The 23,466-nt window shown below is 34.5% G+C and overlaps 1 protein-coding gene across 6 annotated transcripts in view; it reads right to left on the minus strand.

Annotated features, from left to right (window-relative positions):
• RIMS1 (regulating synaptic membrane exocytosis 1) overlaps positions 1-23,466 on the minus strand; it is a gene marked incomplete at both ends in the record, with an annotated part of 304,350 nt that overhangs the window by 102,233 nt on the left and 178,651 nt on the right. For all 6 annotated transcript variants that reach the window (XM_080614500.1, XM_080614499.1, XM_080614501.1 and 3 more), the window contains 9 exons: positions 1,043-1,168; positions 3,179-3,335; positions 9,983-10,054; positions 11,238-11,394; positions 11,526-11,697; positions 12,016-12,146; positions 13,175-13,287; positions 14,421-14,467; positions 21,768-21,891. In XM_080614500.1, the coding sequence (XP_080470626.1) occupies positions 1,043-1,168; positions 3,179-3,335; positions 9,983-10,054; positions 11,238-11,394; positions 11,526-11,697; positions 12,016-12,146; positions 13,175-13,287; positions 14,421-14,467; positions 21,768-21,891 (1,099 nt within the window). The remainder of the gene's footprint in view (positions 1-1,042; positions 1,169-3,178; positions 3,336-9,982; positions 10,055-11,237; positions 11,395-11,525; positions 11,698-12,015; positions 12,147-13,174; positions 13,288-14,420; positions 14,468-21,767; positions 21,892-23,466) is intronic.

A 23,466-nucleotide genomic window follows, 5' to 3' on the forward strand; every position in this document is an offset into this window, starting at 1 on the left:
AGTCTATTCAATAAATATCTTCAGGAATCTTTTGAATATATCACTACTTACAATAGATAACGTGAAACACTTGCAACAAGTGGAAATTACTTGAATTAGCCTGACTATAAATCTGACTACTACATTTAAAAAGCGTTTCAATTCGCCTCTGAGAGGAAATTCAGTGTAACAACCCAATTTAGACAATTTGCCTATAAATTTGAATGCAAAAATGTTCCAAATGGCTCATTAGTTTCTACATGTATGTTATCACATTAAAAAAGCAAAATAGGCAAGATAATTTTTAAGTAAACAAACACCCTGCAAACATTGATAATCTATGTGACTGTCATCATTATGTTTCCCAAATACTGAACTAAAATACTGAACAAACTTATTTCAGCTATAAACTGAACAGAATTCTCATTCTCTTCCATGATTTTTAATAAATTTTTATATATCTGAAAACAATGCCTTCTAGGAGAGACCAAGTGTTCTCTGAGGAGTGTAGACACTGTATGTATTCCAGGGAGACATATGCATGTGTTATGCACCTAAGATTGGAGATTTTCACTATGCTTGCTATACTTGGGTATTGTATCAAGTTCACCAGAGTGTTACATAAGAAGTTGTGAGACTGCATATATATATATGTCCAAAATCTATAAGCACAGGAATGTAAATCATAGCATATGCAACTCCCAACCAGTAGGAACATATGTCTAGTAATTTACTGGCTACTGAAACAGATAAATTCTGAGTTACAGAAATAGTAGGGCACACATGTAGATTTATAGTTTTCTAGCAAGAATCTCTGTGCTTCATTCATGAAACAAACATCAGAATACTTTAGGACAAAACCCCAAAGACCGCTAGTCTAGATAGCTGCTATTACTGTCAATGCAGTGCAGAGCTTTACCAAAAAACACCACTAGATGTGTCAGTTATTATGAGTTATCTCCCTTCCCCACTACTACCAGTCATGTTTCTACTGAACACTTGAAAATTAGGCAAACCAACAAACACACTTAAACTTTTATCAAGGTTCAGGCTGACAATGTACCTTTCTTGATCAGACAAATACTGACTATCCATGTCTCTGGATCTGTAATCAGCTGGAGTTCTGGAGGCATCATGGTGTCTAGTTGGAGAACGTGATCTTCTCATTTGATGAATTTCATCTAAACTCCTGGAAGGTAAAAAAATGTATGAAAATCTTGGGTTTTTTTTTTTTCATAAATAACACTGCTCAGTGGATTATAGTACAAGCTGGAAGGAAGGATTTTTAATCATTAAAGGAAGTTTTTAATCATTAAATTGTTAATACACGTCTCCTAAAAAAATACTGTGCCCTAAAATTAAGAAAAACCCACCTCCAAGAATAGAAAGGCAGCTATTTATACCATATTTAGAAGTATGTGCTTGTTTCTGTGTACACTGACAGATGTAGTAATGGCACTTTCAAAGCCTGTGGTTAAAGAAAAAGTGAAATAACAAACGAATAGGTAATATTTCACATGAAATTAAGCTTTACACATTTGTAGATTCACAGCCAGATTTTGAAAGGGATGGTTTTGGGCTGATAACTTTTTGCAGGTACCTCCAAGCATTCTTTAAGAAATTCTGGGGGAGGCTATGGGAACGTGCAGTAGATTTTATCAATTTCAAACTGTTATACAAAAGGGGTGTTGTATAAATGCAGGTAAGCTCTGACCTTCATAATAGTAATTTAAAGGTCTATTCACATGGAAAAGAACATGAAAAGAAACTACTGCTTGAACGGCAGATTCTTCCTTTGGTTTGATAACTGCCATTGGAACGAGAAGCATTAGTTTTCAAAGTATAAAATTAAAGGATAGGTGGAATTGACTATAAAATATTTCATTTGTGCATCATGCTTGTAGATAGAAAGATAAAAAAAAGAAGATAAACAACTGTTTAAAAAAGCAAAATGAGGAGCTCTCATTCTCTCTACTATTAAAAAAAACATCAGTGCCACAGTCTGTTTTATGTACAGCAAAACTTTCCTATTTCTTAAGGATGCATTCTGAGAAATACAACAGCAAGTGATTTGATGGGTAGTGAAATAGCTTCATCCACAAAAACTGAGGTAGAAGAGGGGGATGTATGCAGGGACTTAAGAAGCACACAAAATTTCAGTTCAAAAGAGCAGTGTATATGGCATGGAGGATGGAAAAGAAAAAAAGCAAGATCATCAGGATTTTTAACTGGGAGGAAAAGCTGGTTTTCCACAATACACCATCATTTTGAAACATCACAGATGTCTGGTATAAAACGAGTAGTGATGGAACTCCAAAAAAAACCCCAGCAAACACAGGAGCGATGGATAAGGACAGGATTGTAGCACAGAATTTTGCATACAAAATTCAACTAGAAGGATAGATTTTCAAGTTATTTTTTAAATGACCACAGCTAGTGAGCAGTAATTTTGCTAGTGCAATACTTTAAGCTCTTGAGTAACTCAAGAACAAAGCATTCTAGAAATTGGAGAAAGGAAAACTGGTAAAAACTGGCTGATTTTTAGGGTTCCATGAGAGATTGCAAGGGAAGCCTATTGCCCTGCACAATAAAAAAAGCAAAATCAATTATGTCAAGTTTTCTGCTTTAACAGCCTGTATGAACTTTCAAAGAAAGCATAAAGCATCCAAACAAAAAGCTCAAAAAGGATCCTCCTACTAATAGGTTATCTAGTAAAAGCAGCAAATGCAGAAAATGACGATTTATAAATCACTATCTGATTCTGTATTTAACTTCTTCCATTAATGAATGTCATATTATAAATACAACTGGTAATTTCAGCTTGCTGTTACTTCAAAATCAGTTCTATTCACACTTACTACAAAATTCCTACGTCACAATTTATTAGCCTACAAATGTACTTAAGCAGCTTCATACAAGACTCAGCCACTGACTGAAAAAGCATTTCCAAACCTATGTATTAGTTATGGTACACAGATGATGGATCACAGAAAAAATATCAGTAAGAAGAGGTAATATGATTCATCCCATGAGTGGTCTCAAGTGATTAATAAAAGCATACATCAAGTTAAAATACTACACTATTGAGAGAGAAAAAAGTTTCAAAATTGTGAAAAATTGCTGAGCAAGAGAAAAGTTAATAAAGACAGATTATACAAACTTGAAACCACCTAATGCTTCATTAACTTGTGATGCCTACCTCTGTAATGGCACATTTGGTAAACGTGAACGGGTCCTGCCCTGATCGTCGCCACGGTGAGGAGATACAGATCGTGAACGATGATGTGTTGTTCTTTGCTGTTCTGGCACAGTTAGTGTTGTAGATTTGCTTTCTCTAGTACTAGATCTATAACCAACTGGCAAGAGGGCAACAAAAGGAAATTAGAAAATAAAAGTCTGGGTTTGAAAAAAAGTCAGATGGTTAGTCCTTCCAGAAACACACATCTAAATGCTTACACATCTTTTAAGTTGTTATTTAGCTGGTTTACACCCTGATGTATCATGCAGCCAGAATAAGCTACTAGTATTACCTTTAAATGTCTACATGTACAGAGAAACTGAGATGATTTTTATTATGTACTGGAAGATGTGAGGGAGAGGACTGAAATACTTTTCTGACTTGGTGAAGAGTACTCTGAGCAACTTGTATTTCAAAACTGTTGTAGAAAATCATAGAATAGAATCATCGAATAGTTAGGATTGGAAAGGACCTTAAGATCATCTAGTTCCAACCCCCTGCCATGGGCAGGGACATCTCACACTAAACCACGCCACCCAAGGCTCTGTCCAACCTGGCCCTGAACACCACCAGGGATGGAGCAAAATATTTGAAAGGAATCCAAGCAATGCAGGTTTACTTCATCTAACAAATGGAGAAGGCATGCTTGTGTTCAACATCACAGACTCATCCACAACTGTTCATATATAAAGCATCCTTCTGACTCTTCTTTCAATTAAATACAAAGATGTTCTCCTACTGAACCTGGCCAAAGCCACCTACTTAAAATACTTATGAACATTTATAGTACATTGCACAGAATAATGGGTGTTGCACACTCTACAGATAATTTTTTCAAAATACTATGAATGAGCTCCAAAATTTCTCATAGTTCATCTTTACATAGGATTAAAATAAAAAATCAGCAGAATATTAGTACATTTTGAAGTGTTGCTATTACCATGCCTTTTTCCATGTAGCACACTGTTACACACTTCAAATCCCATCCTAAAGCAGCAAATTAAACTCAGTAAGATGAACAGCTTTCAAAAGGTGCCTGTTGTCTTTCCAACAGAACATAAGGAGATTTGCTCAGACTTGAGTTGCTCACTTCTACACATTAGATTACAAGAATCCCTTGAGAGAAAATCCCCTAACGACATAAATGGTCATCCCTTAATGACTTCAAAAATTGTTTAGATTCTAAAATAGCAATTTTGCTGCTTCTCTGAATTTGTCTAACATTAAATTCCTGCAAAGCCTGTATCAGAAATCTTTCCATCAGGAAAAGACTACGATTTAGTCAGTCGTTATTTGGATAAATTAAATAAATTGCACTTTTTAATAATCTTGTTATAGTTTCAAGTTCGGATTTTTCATATTTTGTATAATTCTTGTGAGGAGGTCTTATCTGAACTTCTACCAAATTGTTCTGGCCTTCTTCAAAATGTGGCCCATATAGAGAGTCTATATTAGGCTTGGTCATGTATTCAATGACAATAACCTGTTTACGTGCAAGTCTGAACCCTGATCACAAACATCAAGGAAGTATTCATGCTTTTTTCCCAAATTATACATCAGTTTACTAATGTATTCTAATGGACATATAACTTATCTGAATGCATTGCAATTATTAAACCTGGAGAAAAACACATCGTTAGAACAGTGATAAGTAATCGTAAAATAACAATATCTTCCACTGTAGAACAGATTAATCTTAGTAATGCAACAATGTGAAGAGGGATATACTAGATGAAGCATTTTATCATCAAAGGAATTTAAGACTGTTTTCCCTGATTATACAGTTTATAATATCATAGCCTCCAGAACTGTGTCCACCTTTTAGACAGTACTGAACAAACTAGCCAAGTTACCCAAAGGTAACGGAAGAGCACCTTGATGCTGTAGTACCCTACAGTAGCTTTCAGGCTCACACCAGCTTTCCAGCAACTTCAGTAGATAAAATTAAAAAAAAAAAAAAGGCTTCTGTAAGTTCTTGTCTTAAATATTTACCACTACAGATATGATACCAAGGCAGATACAAAGGAGACAATGTTGACAAAAAGATGATTACACTTCTAATAAGAACATATCATGTAGCTCAGAAACAAACATCAGGGACAATAATGTTGAGTGCATGTGTGGTCTGTTCTCAAACAACACTGAGTTAGACACGCCAAATAAAAATAATGAATGTAATTTCATATTTAAAAAGTGACATTATTCAAGTTTGGGGAGGGTAGGGGTTATTGTTTGAAAACTAGAGAGAACATGGAGAAAAAACCTTGGGGAAAGCTCACTCGTAGCTATAAAAGAGCTCATTAGTAACTAAAAAAACCACAAATGCTTGCCACTTAAAGAGCATTTTTAATAGCAAAGCTGTACTGAGTACTGATTGCAAAATAGAGCTGAAAAAGTTGAAAGCATGCATGAAATTATCTACTGAGGTTTATCAACCTTTTATTCAAAAAAGGGAGTTCCGTATGTACACATTCTCATGTATGAAGGGTCTTGCAGAAAACATCTGTTTTTTTGTAAGAGGAATTAAAATGACTACGCATGACAAAAGCTGAATGCGTCCACTTTCCCAGGACGACTAAATCAAACCTGTATGTGCTAAAAGGTATTTCATTTTCCAAACAAGCTTGTTTTAGATAAAATCCTGTCATCTGTATCAGACGGAACACTAGTTTACATTTATTTAACACTAAAGCAAAAGAAATCCAAAATTCCTTTCCAAGTTTTAGGCAACTGTAATGAAATACATACAATTAAAATATACATATATTAAAAAAAAATCAGTTTAAAATATATTTCCAGAGTATCTCTATTCTGCCTAAAAAATACACCTAGCATTATTCTGTAAACTTAAAAAATCACATTCTGTATACATAAAGCTTACAGAAGAGAGTACTAGCAATTCACATTTATTCTAAGCATTAGCTCAAGTATTGTCAAGTTGGTCAAATAACATCCATACTTCCATAGTGACCATGACAGTGACAGCAACTGTAACATTTCCTCGTATCTTCAAATACAAAGGCTCTATGCTCTCCAGAGTGAGCAGAGGATTTTTTTTCATGGACCAGCATGATAGCAGCAACAAAGCTTATGGTCATTTATGCAGAAGTTTCTGAGATGCTCATGGGAAACTGTCAGGTGTGACATGAAATGGAAGCCGGATGGATGATGAAAATGGTTGACACCAGAACTTCTAATTATTTTAAGACAATACATACAAAGAAAAGGCATTGTGTTGATGTCACACTGCTGCTACAGGAGGAATATTAACTATAGTACAACCATTTATACAGATTACATATGATAGAATAATAAATTGTTCTGAAGAGTTACCCATAGCATAAGCAATGCAGCTCATTAAAAATACCCTATAGGATACTGCCAACTGTAGAGCAGATCTTTTTCTTTTTGATTAAGAAAGTTACTGAAGTTTTGGTTAAAAAGACAGGCCTCAAAATGTGTTTGGTTTTTATTAAATCCTTTACTGATCCGCTACTGACCCTTCCTATATACTTGGCCTTGTTGAGGCCACATCTGGAGTGCTGGGCTCTCCAGTACAATACCTAGAGTTAACAGTGCAAGTCCAGCTCAGGATCACAAAGATAATTAAGAGACTGGAGCATCTGTCATATGAGAAGAGACTAGGAGATTTATAATAATATTTTCTTCATGTAAACAGATGTGAGCATACCACAAAAAAGAAGTCAGAAATATATTCTGTTAAATCTGAGCTTCAAATTAAAGTTTTAGCTGTTGATATAAACTTCTTTTAGGAATAGTTCTATAAGCTGATTTTTAAAAATTATATATACATCACCTAAAGATACTAATAATAAATGAAGACAGTACAATTAAATGAGAGATAAGACACATTTGTGATATGACAAGGGAAAAATACTTTTCTTTAAATATTCTTGAAGTTATCAAAGTGCCATTATTTTTGAAGTAGCAGTCTTCCATTGAGAAGCAGTGATTCTTTGCAGCTGCCAAAACCTCTAGGGACAGAGTTTTCTCTGTTATTATTAAATGCTAATACTGCATTTGCCTTAGCAATTGGTAAAACATTTGAAATTACAGTTTTAGGGATTTAATGCTAAAGATATTTTCATCATTCCTTTTTTAGCTCATAATGGTGATCAAGTGAACTTCTGTGCTTTCACATTAAGAAGTTATGTGCCTATTTTTTGGAAAAGAGCAATAATCTTTGTGAAAACCTTGAGATATTAAGAAGGCAAAATAGCTCATCTTCTGAATACTTCAAGAAAAAAAGAATAAATCAACTGTAAATATATGCCTTTAATAAAAACAGAGTTTATTCATCATACATAACCACCACAGTGGGTAGCAATGGCAAGTAAGTGGTTAAGGTAGGAACAGGGGCTTTAAAGGGAAACAAAGAGTCACATGTTGTAAATGCATGGGATTCTTACTTCTGTTAAGAAGTAATATCTTAATCCTAGATTAATCTAGTTGAAGCCAAAAGAGGCTATGCCAAAATGGTCTGCTTTGTCATCCTTCATTGTGGGCAAATATAGATATTCACAATTCCCTCCCACATATACCATGCAGGTGAATGTATGGGGAATCTGGACCAAATAAGAGCTGCAGTGCACTCTGGTGAGGTCCATGTATTGGGGGGCAGGAGAAGAGAAGAGGTAAACACCCTGCAACACAACAAGGAACTTCCATGCAACTTAGTTTTGAGAGTGACTGTTGGATGAAGAAGATACTGCACTATTCTTTCAGTGCAAATGAAGGTAGCGGTCCAAAATATTGGAAGATTTTGCAACATGACAAGTAAGGAAGGTTGGACAGGAGGGTAGAAATGCACAACTTGGTGTCCAGGGACATTTGTTAATCTGTGCCTAAGATTCTTGAGCAATTCAAGAGACGGTGGGACTGGCAATCTCTTCCAGCTCTCGCTGCAAAATGCATTTTCATATGCTGTCTAGACTGTCACACATTTGTGGCTGATGACTGAAATTTTCTTTGCCCCTCTATGCCTCAAGTTTAACTCCCATTAAAGAATTCAGGTTGCATATGCTAACAAAACCCCTACACTTATTTGTATACCCACTTCACATAGGAATCACAAACAGAGCACTCCAGTTACGACTGCCAAACAAATGTATTCATTAAACTCAAAATAGACAAATTTGTGCTTGGTCAGGTCAGCTGCCAGATTGTTTCCGATCAGGTAGACTTCAGGAGAAGTGTCCCCACCATCACTTTGAGTTTAGAGTTCAGTTTAGAGACTCTCAGCTCATTATAAATCCTATTGATACAGATTAAATATTGGTATTTTCTACAGTGATCTCTGAAATTCAGAGTATGGACTCATGCATTCTTCAAAGCCATATCTGAGCATGCACAGTCCCAAGAAATTTCCATAAGAATCAGTTACTTAAGTGCTGACCCAGTGAATAGAGTCCAGTGCCTTCAGCTGAACAATTTTGAAAGTTTTCTCTCAGACAGAAAATTATTTCAAATGGCAAATGGATGCCCTGAAGAACCGGCAGCTGAAAAAAAGCCCTGATTCTTAATACAGCCTACTGAAACCTTGAATGTAAGTAAATCTATACAGATATGCCAGTATCCACATTGCCAACTAAAAAAATAGAAAATAATAAACAGGAAAAAAAAATTAGAACCTATGATTTATTTTTATTATAAATATTCAGTCTCTCACCTGATGTAAAAATATCAAGAATAAACACTTCATTAAAGCAAATATGATTACTAGACATATCAGAACAAATTTCCCTCTTAGCTACTGAGTTGGTAAGTGTATTAAAGTAAGGAAAGAACCCAATCAAAATCAATGGAAGGAGAATTTGGCTCAGGAAACATCAAAATGATATTGTGTTAATAAAATATATTAATTATTTGTATGGTTACAAAATGAGTTATTAAATTGTCAGATCTATGATTCTATGATTCTATTATCATTTTAAACATAGATCAGGAAGATAGAAAGCCTTCTAAATCCCACCACGATCTGATTTAGTCATTTTCATCAGGAAAACTGATTTAGTGCTGGCAATAACATAGTGACTCTTCAGTTAGTTTGGGACAATTGGGAAACATACTCATTTGACTTGTGGCAATGGTCAAACAGAAGTCAAATAGAATGTGATACCCAAAATGATCCTCAAGATTTTCAGTATGTACGGAATGCTGAACTGAAAGTCAAACCATGACAGTCTATACAAGTATATAGTAATGAACATTTAGGGTAATGACAGTTCATGAAGGCTTATGAAACTAGAAAATATAGCCATGCTCCATGCATCTTAATCTACAGCCATGCATTCGCAATAAAGTCCATGGGAGACTGCATTATATGTAAGTTTCAAGCAAAATGCAAAATAAAAAAAAAAAAACAACAAACACAAAAAAACCCTGCAATAAACACTGAAATATTAATTATTTTTTTTTTTTTTATTTCATTTATATTTTAAATAAGGCTTGGAACATTATGCAGTGTTGTGGTTTAAGCACAAACAATTTGAACCATCCAGTGGTTCACATATGAAGAATGATACACAAAAAAAGTATAAATGAATGCATAGAAGAATCTTTAAATTAGCCATAACTTAGGACAGGTACCATGGATTAATCAGGAGAATTTTTTTTTTTCCATAATGCACTCTCCAAAACAAGTATCCTCAATATTCCAAAATGTTATAAAGAAATAAAAACAAACAAGCAAAAAATAAGAAGAAGAAGAAGAAGAAAGCAGGATCATGCTGTTCACCCACGCACCTGGAGGAACAACTCCAATACCATCATCAACATCATAATCTGAGATGTCACTATCACTGATTGGCCGAGATCCTGCACAACAGTAAGGTAAACAAATACCTGAACATCTGGTTGTGTTATAAATTGCAAAAATATGTTCATTTAATGTACTAATGAAATTAAAAGATGATTTTTAAGTCTAAACAATAGAGAACTAAATTGCAGTGACAGACAATTCACGAGATAGCTGAGCCAATTTAATATCTTACAGCTGCTGCAGCCTCCTTTTCCCTTCTCTTCCCCTCATGTCCACAGTAATCCTCTACTACATTTTACCTCACTAAACCTACAAAAAGTTAACTCTAAGAAAGAAGAAAAAAAAACCCAAACCTTTCATGCTATTTCAGGGAGCAAGCTGAATCAGCTTGCTGAACAGGAAAGGAGAGGTGGCAGCAGATGGTGAGAAAGGGGTACAGAAAACAGCACTGCCAGCTTTTAGGAAAGTTCAAATGCCTCATGAAAACTAATCTTTAATTTGCTCTCTCTATACAAATCCTCATGTAGCAAATACAGCAGTATCACACTGTTATAATTCATTCCTGAATGCGTACCAATTTTCTATGCATTGGCTGGAATGAATAACTTTCATGTTTAAAAAAATCACAAAAATAGCTTGGAAACGTATTTTAAAATAATTTCCTACATCCAACACATTTCTAAATAAATCTTAAATTCTTTTAAATGAACAGAGAAGCTACAATATTCAAATATTTCAATATATTCATTATATTAATATGCCTCATACAAACCTGAAATCAGATTCATTGAAACAACTGTACCTCCCAAATACACATTTCTCTTTGCTGCAAAAGTACGCTTCTCATTGTATAATGAGAAAATTGGAAGTTGAGACTAGCTTTATGAAGAAAAGTATACTTAAGCCTCAGAAGTTTTTAAGGACTATTATTTTTTTAATAAAGAACTTTTAACTATTAAAAATGTATCCAATAATGATGGAAGCAAACACTTGAAAAATTTTCTTTTGCTAGTGGAAAACCAAACCAATTCTGGCAGGCTTCACATACTTGAAAGTTATGCGTCACAGGTGAAAGGCTGCCATGTCATAATGTCAAAATTTGCATCCCTTTGCTGCCACATATTTTCATTATGTTTAAAGATGATTAAATAGCATTTTTATCTTGCATAGGAAAGTTAACTACCATAGCCAGCATTTTCAATTTAAAATTTAAGAGAGATGAATGGAATGTGGACCTACTTTGTAATTTTTTGCTAGTGCTTTCTCCACCATGAACATGTCTTCTTGGCATGAAAGGTGATGGCTGAGGCAGAGGTAGTGAAGATTCATCATGTGTCTGTAGCTTATACCAATGTGGTTCATCATCTAAAAGGGCTGTCTCCAGCTCTATAAGAATCTAGTAGAAAAATTAGCAGAGTTTAATTTTACCTTCAAGGCACACACACACAAACACATATTTAAAATGTATATGCATATGTACTCAAAACCAAACAACAGACTCAGGACTAATGTGATCGTATGTATCACCTCTCCAAGAAATTCACTCTCTTCTTCTTGTACTCTTGGCTGATCCCATACGGTTATTTCAAGCATTCGTTCTCTAAAATCTCTACGATGTACATGTGAGTAGAGAAAAGTTTGGTTCCATTTTGGCTCTAGACTTTTCTTTACTGTTTTGGTCCTCCTTTTACTCTTATCACTGAAACATAAATATTTGTTGTAAATTGTTTGTAGAGATAAAACACAAAATGCCATCTACTCATTAGCACTTACTGTTTTCATTCTTTCTGAACTGATAATGCTAAAAAAGTATTTGCTGTACAGTGGCTTGCATTCATCCAAAGTCCACAAAGTTAATTTGATACCGACTAAAATGTTTCAAGTGCCATTTTTGTTATAATTAATCTAACTACAATGAATTACAAAAAGGAAATCTTTACTTCATAAGCATTCATTTAGAAGTAGATTCAATACACAGTAAATTACAACATAATTTTCTAAACTGAAATACCACCACCTTCTGTCTGGAAGAAAATACATTTTCACATAGGGATTCCTAGGGCGTCCATCTACTCTTGGTGGCAAATCTGTTGCTTGCAGAACATTTACTATTAACTGATGTCCCACTTTGTCGTACCACAGTTTAACCTACAAGTTACCAGAAAACATTATTGAAAACGGAGAAAAAACAGAGTTTTCAGAATGCATCACATTAACCACAATGTAAAAATAACCACTGTTTTCTCCAAGAGACAATGAGATATATGTTATTTCAAATCCCTTTTTAAGTTAGAAAAGATGGTGGTATATATCAAAAACTTTTGTATTTATCACAGCTGAATAAAAAGGTGGTGCCTGGTTATACTTATATTGTTTGTTGCACTCCCTGCATAATCTTGAATCTGTGAGTGCATTTAAACCAGCATGTTTCTTAGCTTTGCATGTCAAAAGCTACATTCACATAGAAAGCTCCGACTGCAGCTAAACTCGACACATAGTTGAAATCTACTCTGATTTGTTAGCTTGCAAATGTTCTTATGAAAAGTATAACATACTAAATAACTAAATAATTTCTTAAGAGAATCATAATGTCATGAAATTATTGAGCCTGCTCTGTACTTAGAAATCACTATGATCAATATAAAAAAATGTAAGAACGTACAAAACAATGTCTAAGTACTCACAGTATAATTAATAAGCCCAGTTTCAATTAGAGTTACAGACAGTTCCAGAAGGTAGTATGCATCTGAATTAAAATGCAAAACTGAATAGTGAAACTCTTAAGAAATACACAGCTTTTTAAATGCTCCCATAAAGAAGATGAAGTCAAATTATGTTTATTATCTGTGGATTACTGGGCATGTACAGAAGAGTCACCATTTTCAATACAGAGGGTAAAGGATGACAAGTTATAAGGCACTTTTATGGGCTCCTCTCAATGCAAATTCCTGTGCTCTTTGTTGTATTAAGACAACAGTTCTATACCTTTGCTGTGCTGACAGTGATGGCTTGTGAGTGTGTACAGAGGGTCATAAAAAACATTTGAAAGATGCAAGTCTTTACCAACAACAGATGTTTCTTTTGACCTCCCAACAGACCTTGGGAATGTGGATAACTGAGGAGCCAGCACTTCACAGGTTTTCATTAACAACTCAGGAAAAACAAAATATACTCACAGAAAGCTGCCCTGGTAGGACTTGTGGTGCATCCCGTAGGGCTCCAGGGCTGGTCGGAGATATAACGGAAATAGAAGGCCTTTCCATCTTCTGAGATTCAAAAGAACTTGAACCTAAAAGCACATGAGAAACACATGAACTTCCTATAAAAAATTTTGAAGCTAATTTGGAAAACTTAGGAATTACCTTTTCTCTGAATTGTGTAAAGTTTGCATTTATACATGGTATAACTGGATTACTATACAGAAAGATTTTAAACTGGTGCTGATAGCATGGTGATGATGACTGTTTGGATACTCTTACCCCAGATTAAACCTGCCATTTTTTGTTTAATTTAAATAACATACACAAAAAGTGCTATTCATATAGCAGTGTCAAACCATACCAAGTGTTGAATAAAATACTGTCCTCTGAGAGAATTATACATCACCCCTGCAAAACCAAACTGTTCTATGATCTTCTGATTTAAAGTCTTTGATGAAGAAACCCACACCTGTTGTATGGATTATATTCCTCATAGCATCTGAAATTGTAACTCCCAAGGAACAGGCACACAGGTGCCAGTACATAGGATGTGCATCTGGCATGAAGAATGCTGTGGTGCCTGATGGACATCAGTAGCTCTCCAGCAACAAAACAGAGACCTCACTGCTGAGATGAGCTTGTGACAGGCGCAAGAACACTCAGTGGCCCCACAGGACCCTGTTCCAGGGAAGATTTCTGTTTCATCTCTGACAAGGTTCAGATGAGAAAGGACTGGAAGCCATGGCGCTCACACATTCTACCCAACACTGCTCAGATGGTATAGTTAAGAAGAAAACCTTTATTTTGAAGTTCACCTAAGCAACATCTTCTTGTTAAGAAAATCAGAAACAAGAATGTTGGATTTACATTGGATGGTGCAAGAAGTGAAATCCTGACACAATTTATACCTCTGGCAATCCCTTATACCCTTTTTCTCTCACGTTACAGCAAGTAAATGACCAGTTTGTGTCACAGCATGTGTACCACTATGGTACTAACAACACAAAATATAGAACATGACATTAAAGTCTGCTGATGTTTGTAATCTGGGTAGCTTTAATCAAATCTATACTGTTTTGTGTTTAATACACAAGAGCAAAACCCATTGAATTTTGTCATACAAAAACCTTGCAGCCAATGCAGTCTCCCACCGCTCATCTTTAAGAAAATTCATAGCTGAAACAAGACCGTGCTTAGTGAAAGGAATGAGGTATGTACTCACTAGACTCTAACGGGGGGTGAGAAGTCTCAGGAATCCGTGGAATATCACTAAAATGTGAATATACACATAGTAATTAGAAACAACAGAGAAGCTTTCTGCTGTGACAAATACGTTTCAAAGACACTTTTTTAGAAATACGGAGCTGTATCTGTTCTAATGGGTTACAAGGAAAGAAAGAGGACATATTTTCCACTAGCATTCTTAAAAATCTTACTAAAGCAAACTACTTTCAAGTTAAGGAACAAGCAGACATAACAATACGAACACTACAATGTTAATATTGTGGATGGATTCCACAGTATTTTTACAATAAACAGAACACTAAAAGAACAATAAAGTTAAAGAGTTCTTAGAGAGAGAAAGGTGGCAAAAGGTAGTAGAGCTACAGACATTCAACTATTTTTTGGAGAAAAAAAAAGCCAAAAAATATGACACAGATTAACTCACTAGTAATTTTTATATAAACTTCCCAAGGATTTCAGGGAATGAAACTGATGAAAATGTCTTATAATAATGAAAAGAAAAAGCAAACAGCATTAGCAACGTTAAGCAAAAAGGAAAGGCAAACAATGTTAGCAATGTCAAACATGCAAAAGAACACATTTGTTCAAAAGCTAATAATTAAAAATCAAACAATGGGTACGGTAATTTTTCAACATTCACATATCCAGGACATACATAGGTATAAGCACAATCAAACTGATCAATTCCACACACATCCATCAAAATTTTGCCATCAGCAAATTTATTCTATCAAGAGTAGAATAAGAAGAAAACAACTGTTATTGTACAAATGTTAGCAAAGCAGCAGAGCAGGAAAATGGAAACAAAGCTCTTCAGTGAATTACTTGTAAATATTTTCAACTACACAAAATAATTCAAAATTAGAACTACAATAACAATTCTGAAGAACATTTACAAGATTTTAAGTCTAAAACTGAGCATTTTGAAGGTCTTCAGACACTTCTCTGTTTAGTGAAACACTATCTTACTGACTTGGAAGTCAATAAAACTGACTCCCAGGTAAATAAAAGTCACTTATGAAAAAGACATACTTAAGTCAGGAAAGGAATTTAACAGTGACCAGTAAGCTTTTCATGTCCTGCAATTTAAACATCTGGTGCCTGTGTATTAAAAAAGCCTATTTCAACTCAAAGTTAACGTCTCATATCAGCTTACATCTCACATCACTAAACAGGAATTGTGCTTCTCCTTGCCTTGACTTTGCAATTCAAGAGTAATTCAAACTCATGGAAATACAAGAGTATTATGCTTTCTTGCCATGGCACTCTACTACTTTACAAACATATAAACAGATTAATGGCCTGTTGCACAGCAGGGCTGCCATGCAGACTTCTTCCTCTTAACATTTTCTCTTTCCAGGACAGAATTTCCAAGGCAATTCTCAGCAGTATGAAACACCTACTTACCATATTCAAATAGCTTCAATACAAAATTAAGTTTGTAATGTTTCCTGTGCTAGAAAGAACAGCCATCTGCAGTATAGCATTGCTCAAAATAACATCACATTTAGGATGTCTAATGAGGGCTCATATGTGTAAGGTGTGTTTCAACATAGGAAGTGCAACCTACAGTGTCAAGTTGCATAATCCCTGGGTGGGTGAAGAAAGACACTAATATGAGTTTTGCTCAGATTTTTTTCCATATTGCCAACAGTATGGTAGAGAAAAAAGCTAAAAAAAAAAAAAAAAAAGGCCACAAATATTAGTTACTTTTATATACTTGTGTGCAGTTCTGGTGTCCTCAACATAAAAAGGACATGGAACTGTTGGAACAAGTGCAGAAGAGGGCCACGAGGATGATCAGGGGACTGGAGCACCTCCTGTGTGAAGACAGGCTGAGAAAGTTGGGGCTGTTCAGCCTGGAGAAGAGAAGGCTGCGTGGAGACCTCATAGCAGCTTTCCAGTATCTGAAGGGGGCCTACAAGGATGCTGGGGATGGACTATTCATCACGGACTGTAGTGACAGGACAAGGGGTAACGGGTTCAAACTTAAACAGGGGAAGTTTAGATTGGATCTAAGGAAGAAATTCTTTACTGAGATGGTGGTGAGGCACTGGAATGGGTTGCCCAGGGAGGTTGTGAGTGCTCCATCCTTGGCAGTGTTCAAGGCCAGGTTGGATGAGGCCTTGGGTGACATGGTTTAGTGTGAGGTGTCCCTGCCCATGGCAGGGGGGTTGGAACTAGATGATCTTAAGGTCCTTTCCAACCCTAACTATTCTATGATTCTATGATTCTATATAAGCACTTATATATGTATTTATATAGTTACTTTATGTAAACATTTTTATATACTTATGCTAAGGCACTGTTATACAGACTGACACAGAAAACTCTTAACCATAAATCAACACTACAATTGGATTCACACAGTTTACAAGAGGAAGAAACCGATACTGAAATGAAGATACCACATTGCCAAAAAAAAAAAAAAAGGTTGAGAGTATTTTCCTCACTAAGAGCTGGTGATAAAGTCTGCACCATGCAATGCAACTGACAATAATAATCAGATCTTTCTTAAGACTTTACTCATCAGACAGGAAAGAATTGAAAGTACAATTTTTTTTACTGTAGTTAACTAAACTCCTCATAATTCTTATGAAGAACTGACAGGAACAATGGAAGCTAGAACATAAATTTTGAGTCCAGACAAAAAGCATGGTTTGCAATGGAAATGTTATTTGAAATCTTTAAAACGTCATGGTAAAATTGACAGCTTTTTTCTTTCCCTGATATATATATGATATATATTATTTAGATATAGTTTTCATCCGTATTTATTTGGGGGGTTGGAATTAGATGATCTTAAGGTCCTTTCCAACCCTAACTATTCTATGATTCTATGATTTTATCCATATATATAATGCATGCATGCATATGTATATATGTGTGCATATATATATACACACACAAAAATTATTGCTAGGGAATCTCTCCCCTAATGTGCTTTATCTTGTTTAAATATAGCTCCACACCAAATTGCAAGACACAAAAATAAAAGACATAAATAAAGTTTATATGCAATATAGTTCTGATCATCAAACTCGTGGCTGCGTTTTCGAATGACCTGTGTAATAGTCCTCCTTTCTACTATTGACTTCAAAATGTACATGAAGTAAAGTTATGCTTCTGTCTACATGTGAATTTCTTACAAATTCAATAATCCAGTTTACATAATAATTTCTTAAATATTACATAAATACAAGAAACTATAATCTAAAACTTGTTATGGAAAAAAATTAGTCTTATCTATCCTGACTTTATTTTTGGATTGCAGAAAATATTCTGACACTATGATTTATAAAAAAGCTTTTTTGAAGAAATAGTAGCTCATGACTTAAAATATTCAAAACTAGACTAGTCAAAGCGAATGGTAAAAATGAAGTAGGAAGTTGAACAACCTCTTCCCTTCTGAAGCAATGTCAATGTCTGAAAAGTAATGTCAGACACATTCGGTAAAGAGTTGCGAACATCGAACTGTCCTTCTATCTCTGCCTCAGAAGACAAAGGTATTTTGTGGTCTTATGTGATGTAACATAAGATTATCTTATATCTGATCCTTTCACACCTCAATGAATGCATAATTTACATAATGGTTTAATTTAACCAAACTATTCCTTAGGTTGAGACTACTCTGTACAGATATATGGCTTGTGTGGACCACTTTTGTAAAACACAGGAATAGTTATAATTTCTCTGAGGGCTACAGTCAAAAGCTTGATCACTGAAGACAAACCAAATTCAAATGTAGTTGTAACCCACACTTTTTGAGGTTGCTCTAGTGACAGAAGTATCATCCTCTACACCCTACAGAGTTTCCAAGAGTTTCTGAGTGCCTGTCCCTAGAGGTCATCCTATTTCCAAAGCCATTCCTTCCCATCATCCCAACCTGTAGATCAATCTGCAGTTTGCATTAATTACATTGTTTGAGCAACTCGCTGAAATTCAGTACTGCCTGATTTATAATGAAGGTTCAACCTCCTTTTCAGGACCTAGAGCACAGTAGCAGAACTTGAACAGAGAAGCTGAATCAAACAAGAAAAACAGCAACTTTGGCAGTATTATCTGTGGAAATCCAAGCAAAGGTAGCTAGCATCTAACAAAGAAAACAGAGACAAATGAAAAAAACATTTTCTTTACCTGCACTGTCCCATAGAGCTCACCCAAGCACACAAGAGATGGTAAGTTGGTTACCATGCCAGGTTTCTCCTCCAGAAAACAGTGGCAGAGGATTTTTCTATGCTGTCCTATGTTAACCACCTCTCACATTGTATGCATATTCAGAGGTAAATCGTTCCCTCATATTTAGATAGCCAACCCATTAATTCTACTTTTTATAGGTTTCTTCTCTACCTTGCAGTGCGATCATTAGCATTAGAGTCAATTAGTTTTTATGAAGTTGTCACAGTACTATTGTGGTTATACTGTTCGCTGTTATGCCTTCAACTGCTAATAGTGTCATGTTTCATACTGTTCTCTAATAAACATCCTACAATTATCCATTTCTCAAAATCACATTTACTGGTAGACACAGAAATCCAAATTTACAAGACTGAGCAAATTGTTTAGACATCAATTTTGTAACTGGCAGTCTAATCTGTGGACAGTCTAATTTGCAGGTTTACTGTCCTCCCATTATTAACTTGAGCCAAACCGCGTCATATTAGGGCCTTTTAGACCTAATATGGTAGGACTTTTTAAATCAAGACCATTAAAAGTGCAGGTACATTACTTGCATTATTAATACTGAGAGATAAAAACACTTAAATTATGCAGACAAAATATAATTTTTCAAGTCTTTTGGGAACCTATTTCCTCAGAAGAAGTTTAGGTGTAATGAATTACCACTTCTTGCTATATCAGGCAGCTTCAATTTTGCTAAGTCAGCACTTGAAGTTGATGCAAACTTTTGACATACTAGATTTGTTGGATTAAATAAAATATCGTGTTAAGAATTTGAAAAAATCACACAGTGTGGATAACAAGACAAGGAGAAGCTAGGGGGTGAGAAGAAAAGTAATCTGCTAATGCAAGGAAAATATTCTACATAATGTAACCAATTTACACAGATTATAATTATTTTTTAAAAAAAGGAGAAATAAAAAAAGAAAATCCTGTGCACTATGTTCTGTTTTGTTAATGAATATCAGGATTTCCCTCTTTGTATGGTGTCTGATATTTTTTTTTCTTTTAAGATGACAGGTAAATCCCAACGTGATACAAAACCACAGGACTTTTGACTCCTTACTGCTGGAAAAAAGAAGCATCCGTCAAAACAAACCTCAAACAAACAAATGAAGAAAACCAGTCAAGACACGAGTCTACCAGAATAGCGCTATTACAGTATGGAAAAACCTCCATGCCAAGACTCCATTTATCTGAGAATAAAACCACAATCTGATATGCTTCATTTTTGCCTTTATCTGGAAAAAATACGCATGGGTCATCCAAAGCAAAACTTTACATTTTATTGGTATTACTTACTACTTCTGGGTGCACTTCTTTAGTGCAAAATTCACAGCTCATATTCAGAAACATTCTTTGATTTTGAATGCACTTTTGAACGTTCTGTGCCTTGGTTCATGGTACTTTCTCTTGATTTTTTCTTCAAGGATACGTCAGTCAAATGTGGTTACTTTCTACTTAATTTTTTTGAAGCTATTAGATTTATAAATTCATAAACTCAGATAATTCAATTAGTTTAATAATGAACTTATCTTAAAAGTTGAAGAATATATGGCATATGAAAATATACTGATAACTTAATATATCTACAGCTTATCATTTAAAATACTAATCTAGCTCCTTCCTTTTACAGCAGCTGTACAAATCAATATTCAGGCTTTCTTCAGCTGAGACATGGAGTTCAAGTGAGGTTCAATATCAACATATTTATCTTCTGCTGATTTAAACATAAAAACTAAACTTACAAAAATATCCTAATGACACTTTAATTAAAAAAACTTAGGACTGAATTGGCAATTTACAGTCAGGAATGTCTCCTAATTCATCATCAAAATAAAGTTTCTAGTTCCCCACAGTCTCCATCTGAATGGTCATTTTAGCCTTTAAAAACCACTATTATTGCATCAAGCTTTTGTTTTCCATTAGAAGGTGAAACTCATAACTGGAATTAGCATCAAATGTTATTTGAGTACTTTTAATAGTGATTGCCATCAAAAAAGGCAGAACTTATTTGCAAATTATAGCTACACTTGCACAGTAAAAAAAAAATCAAAAGCTGATATGAAAAATAAAGGTGAAAAAAGAATGATTAGTCAGAAAGAAAATTAATATTGTTTTTGTTTCTAAAACTAAAAAAGTATTATATTTGAGGCAGATAAAAATTATAATTAGGTTGAAAACTAACAAATTCAAAATTAAATAATCATGCATTTGTAGGAGGAAACAGTTTACTATATACCTGCAGGACAATGGTATTTAGAGACTTATAGTGAGTGCACATAAAATCTGGGAAGTTGACAAACTACACAGAAATTTAAATCCTTTTTTTTTTTTTTTTTTTTTTTTAACTAACCAAGAGCCACTTTTATTGTTAATCATGTGACTCTGTTTCTGCAAATAAATATGGATTTACAATGTATGATTCATATTCAGTCCTGTAAGACTTAGCTCAGAACAGTTCCAACAGACTCGTGTTCGGGGAAGGAGTGTAGATCATCAGTAAAACAACTGTGACAAATGCAGGGCCAACTTCACTAATCTTATCAATGCAAACAGATCTTATGATCTTTCAAAAGCTTATTTGGGAAATCAAGAATACAAGAATTGTTATCACAAAACCCCAAACCTGGATTAATAATAAATAAAAAAAAAGGTTAAAACATAGCATGGTAATGCTAATTTTTAATGAAACTTTTTGTTTCCACTTTCGATTTTGATGACAGTACCATCTAAAGCTAAATACAGCCTTTTCTATTAAGAGTTTTGGTTTTCCTTTTTTTGTCAGTTTGCTGATGCCTCCTTCTACTCATGAATACTTGTATAAGTTATTCTTAATTAAGTGAAAAGCCTGAAAAACAGATTTTTCTCATGCACAGGTCCACTTGGTCCACCAATTCTCCTTCGCCACTTGGCAAAAACCTTTAGTTAGTACTTAGACCATACAGAAAACAACATTTACAGTTATAAATAACATTGCAAAGATCCAAGATTGTAAATGGCAGTGAAGAAATGGAATATACAGAATGTCGATAATAGAAAGTGAATCATATTCCGTTATTAAGAAATAAAAAATAATTAATTCACAAATAGTCCCATTAGTAGAAGTAATAACTGTGCTTAAGAAGCAAGTCTTTAGCCTTACCCAATAGGCCTTGAAACAATAATTTCAACTTGAGGTTCTGATTTTGATTCTAAAATAATGTTGTAAACTTCTTCATTTGTAGCTCCAGGCAAGGGTTTACCATTCCATTCTAGAACTTCATCCCCTTGAATTTAAAGAGAAGTTTATCTCATTTTCATATTCTTTTACAAAGAATTGAAAAACATTTATGGAATCTATATAACCAAGTAACATTGCCCAAAATGAATTTGTGCTGAAACACAAAAAACGTTTTTAAGGCATTATGAAGGCTCCTTTCTCAGAACACAGCTACAATTGGGACACACAAAACACATTAAAGAAACCACTTGTGCAAACATACTAAGTACTTCCAAAATAATAAAGAACATGTTATTGTGCTATGAAATGGAAGAGTCCTTTTAAAAGATCCTTTATTAACTATTAACTTTATTAACTTTATTAACCCTAACTATTCTATGATTCTATGATTCTAGTGGTAATAAACTTTGAAATCAGGTTAATCTTCAGAAATGAAAAAAAAAAAAAGTCACCCTCAATACCTACTTTTAAGCCCTTAAAAATCATGACATTTTATTACAATTTATATACCGCATGTTTTGATTTCTCTACATGAAGGACAGTCTTCACTGTCAGTGTCAAACTAATCAAAAATAAAAGCAAGGAGTAAAAGGAGTAAGTCACTACTTCTTGAGGATGTTTGGGGGGAGCGGATGGGGGAAAAGAAAACATGATGTGAAAGTTATCTTTCTTTTTTCAGCTTGCTATTTCTGGAATTTAAATAGTAAATACTTTAAAATTTATTTTGGCCCTAATATAAAAAGGTGGAAGTCTTGAAGTATAGTTTCTAAAGAAAGATCAGTACATACAATTACACTGCAGGAAGCATAGGGGAAGTTTAACTCATACCCCATCATATGCAGCAGCCAAAACTTTACAAACACTATCTAATGACACAAATAACTTTCTTCACTACCAACATACAAGCAATGTTTTTATGTTTATCAGATTCAGTCAGGAACAATCCTTCAGCTGCTGGCTCTGCTCCTTTTTGAGATCTAAGCCAAATGATCAAACTCACATTTGTTAATAAGCCAAGAAAAACTATCCTAACTTAAGTCCTGTCTACGAAAAGATGTGGCTTCAATTTCTCTTTATGCTCAGAAATTGTAAGTCTTTTTTCCCAAACAGTCTATATTTTGGTATTTTAAGAAAGGACTCTACTCTTCCACAGTGGAAAGAGTATTCCACTGGCTTTCAAAGCAATTTAGCATTCTTTAAAACATGAGGGCTTGCTAATAACAGACTTAGTAAATGATTGCTGACCCAGGTTTAATTTTCTACTATGTTGTTTAGCTGAAATGGTTTTAAATATTTTGTATATTCATTACGAATGTTATGCTGGAGGCGGGGGGGGACAGGAATTAGATATTGCCTAGGAACTTCATTTAAAATTTATACAACTCAGTGAAAACACTCACAGTTTCTTCTGTCATTCTGACTGTATTTTAAAGCTAACAACTGTTATAAACTAACATGTTGATTTCCCCTAAAATAACATCTGTTTCCTTGAGATATAATTGGCTTAATCTGGAGAAGCATACCAGGCATTAAGTGAAACAAGATGTGACCAGCTTTGCAGTACTCACAAGTTAATAGCTAAAACCAACAGGGACATATGCTAAATTTCTAGCAATAAAAA

The sequence above is a fragment of the Psittacula echo genome (genome assembly GCF_963264785.1).
Source record: "Psittacula echo genome assembly, chromosome: 4".
Classification (NCBI taxonomy): Eukaryota; Metazoa; Chordata; class Aves; order Psittaciformes; family Psittacidae; genus Psittacula; species Psittacula echo.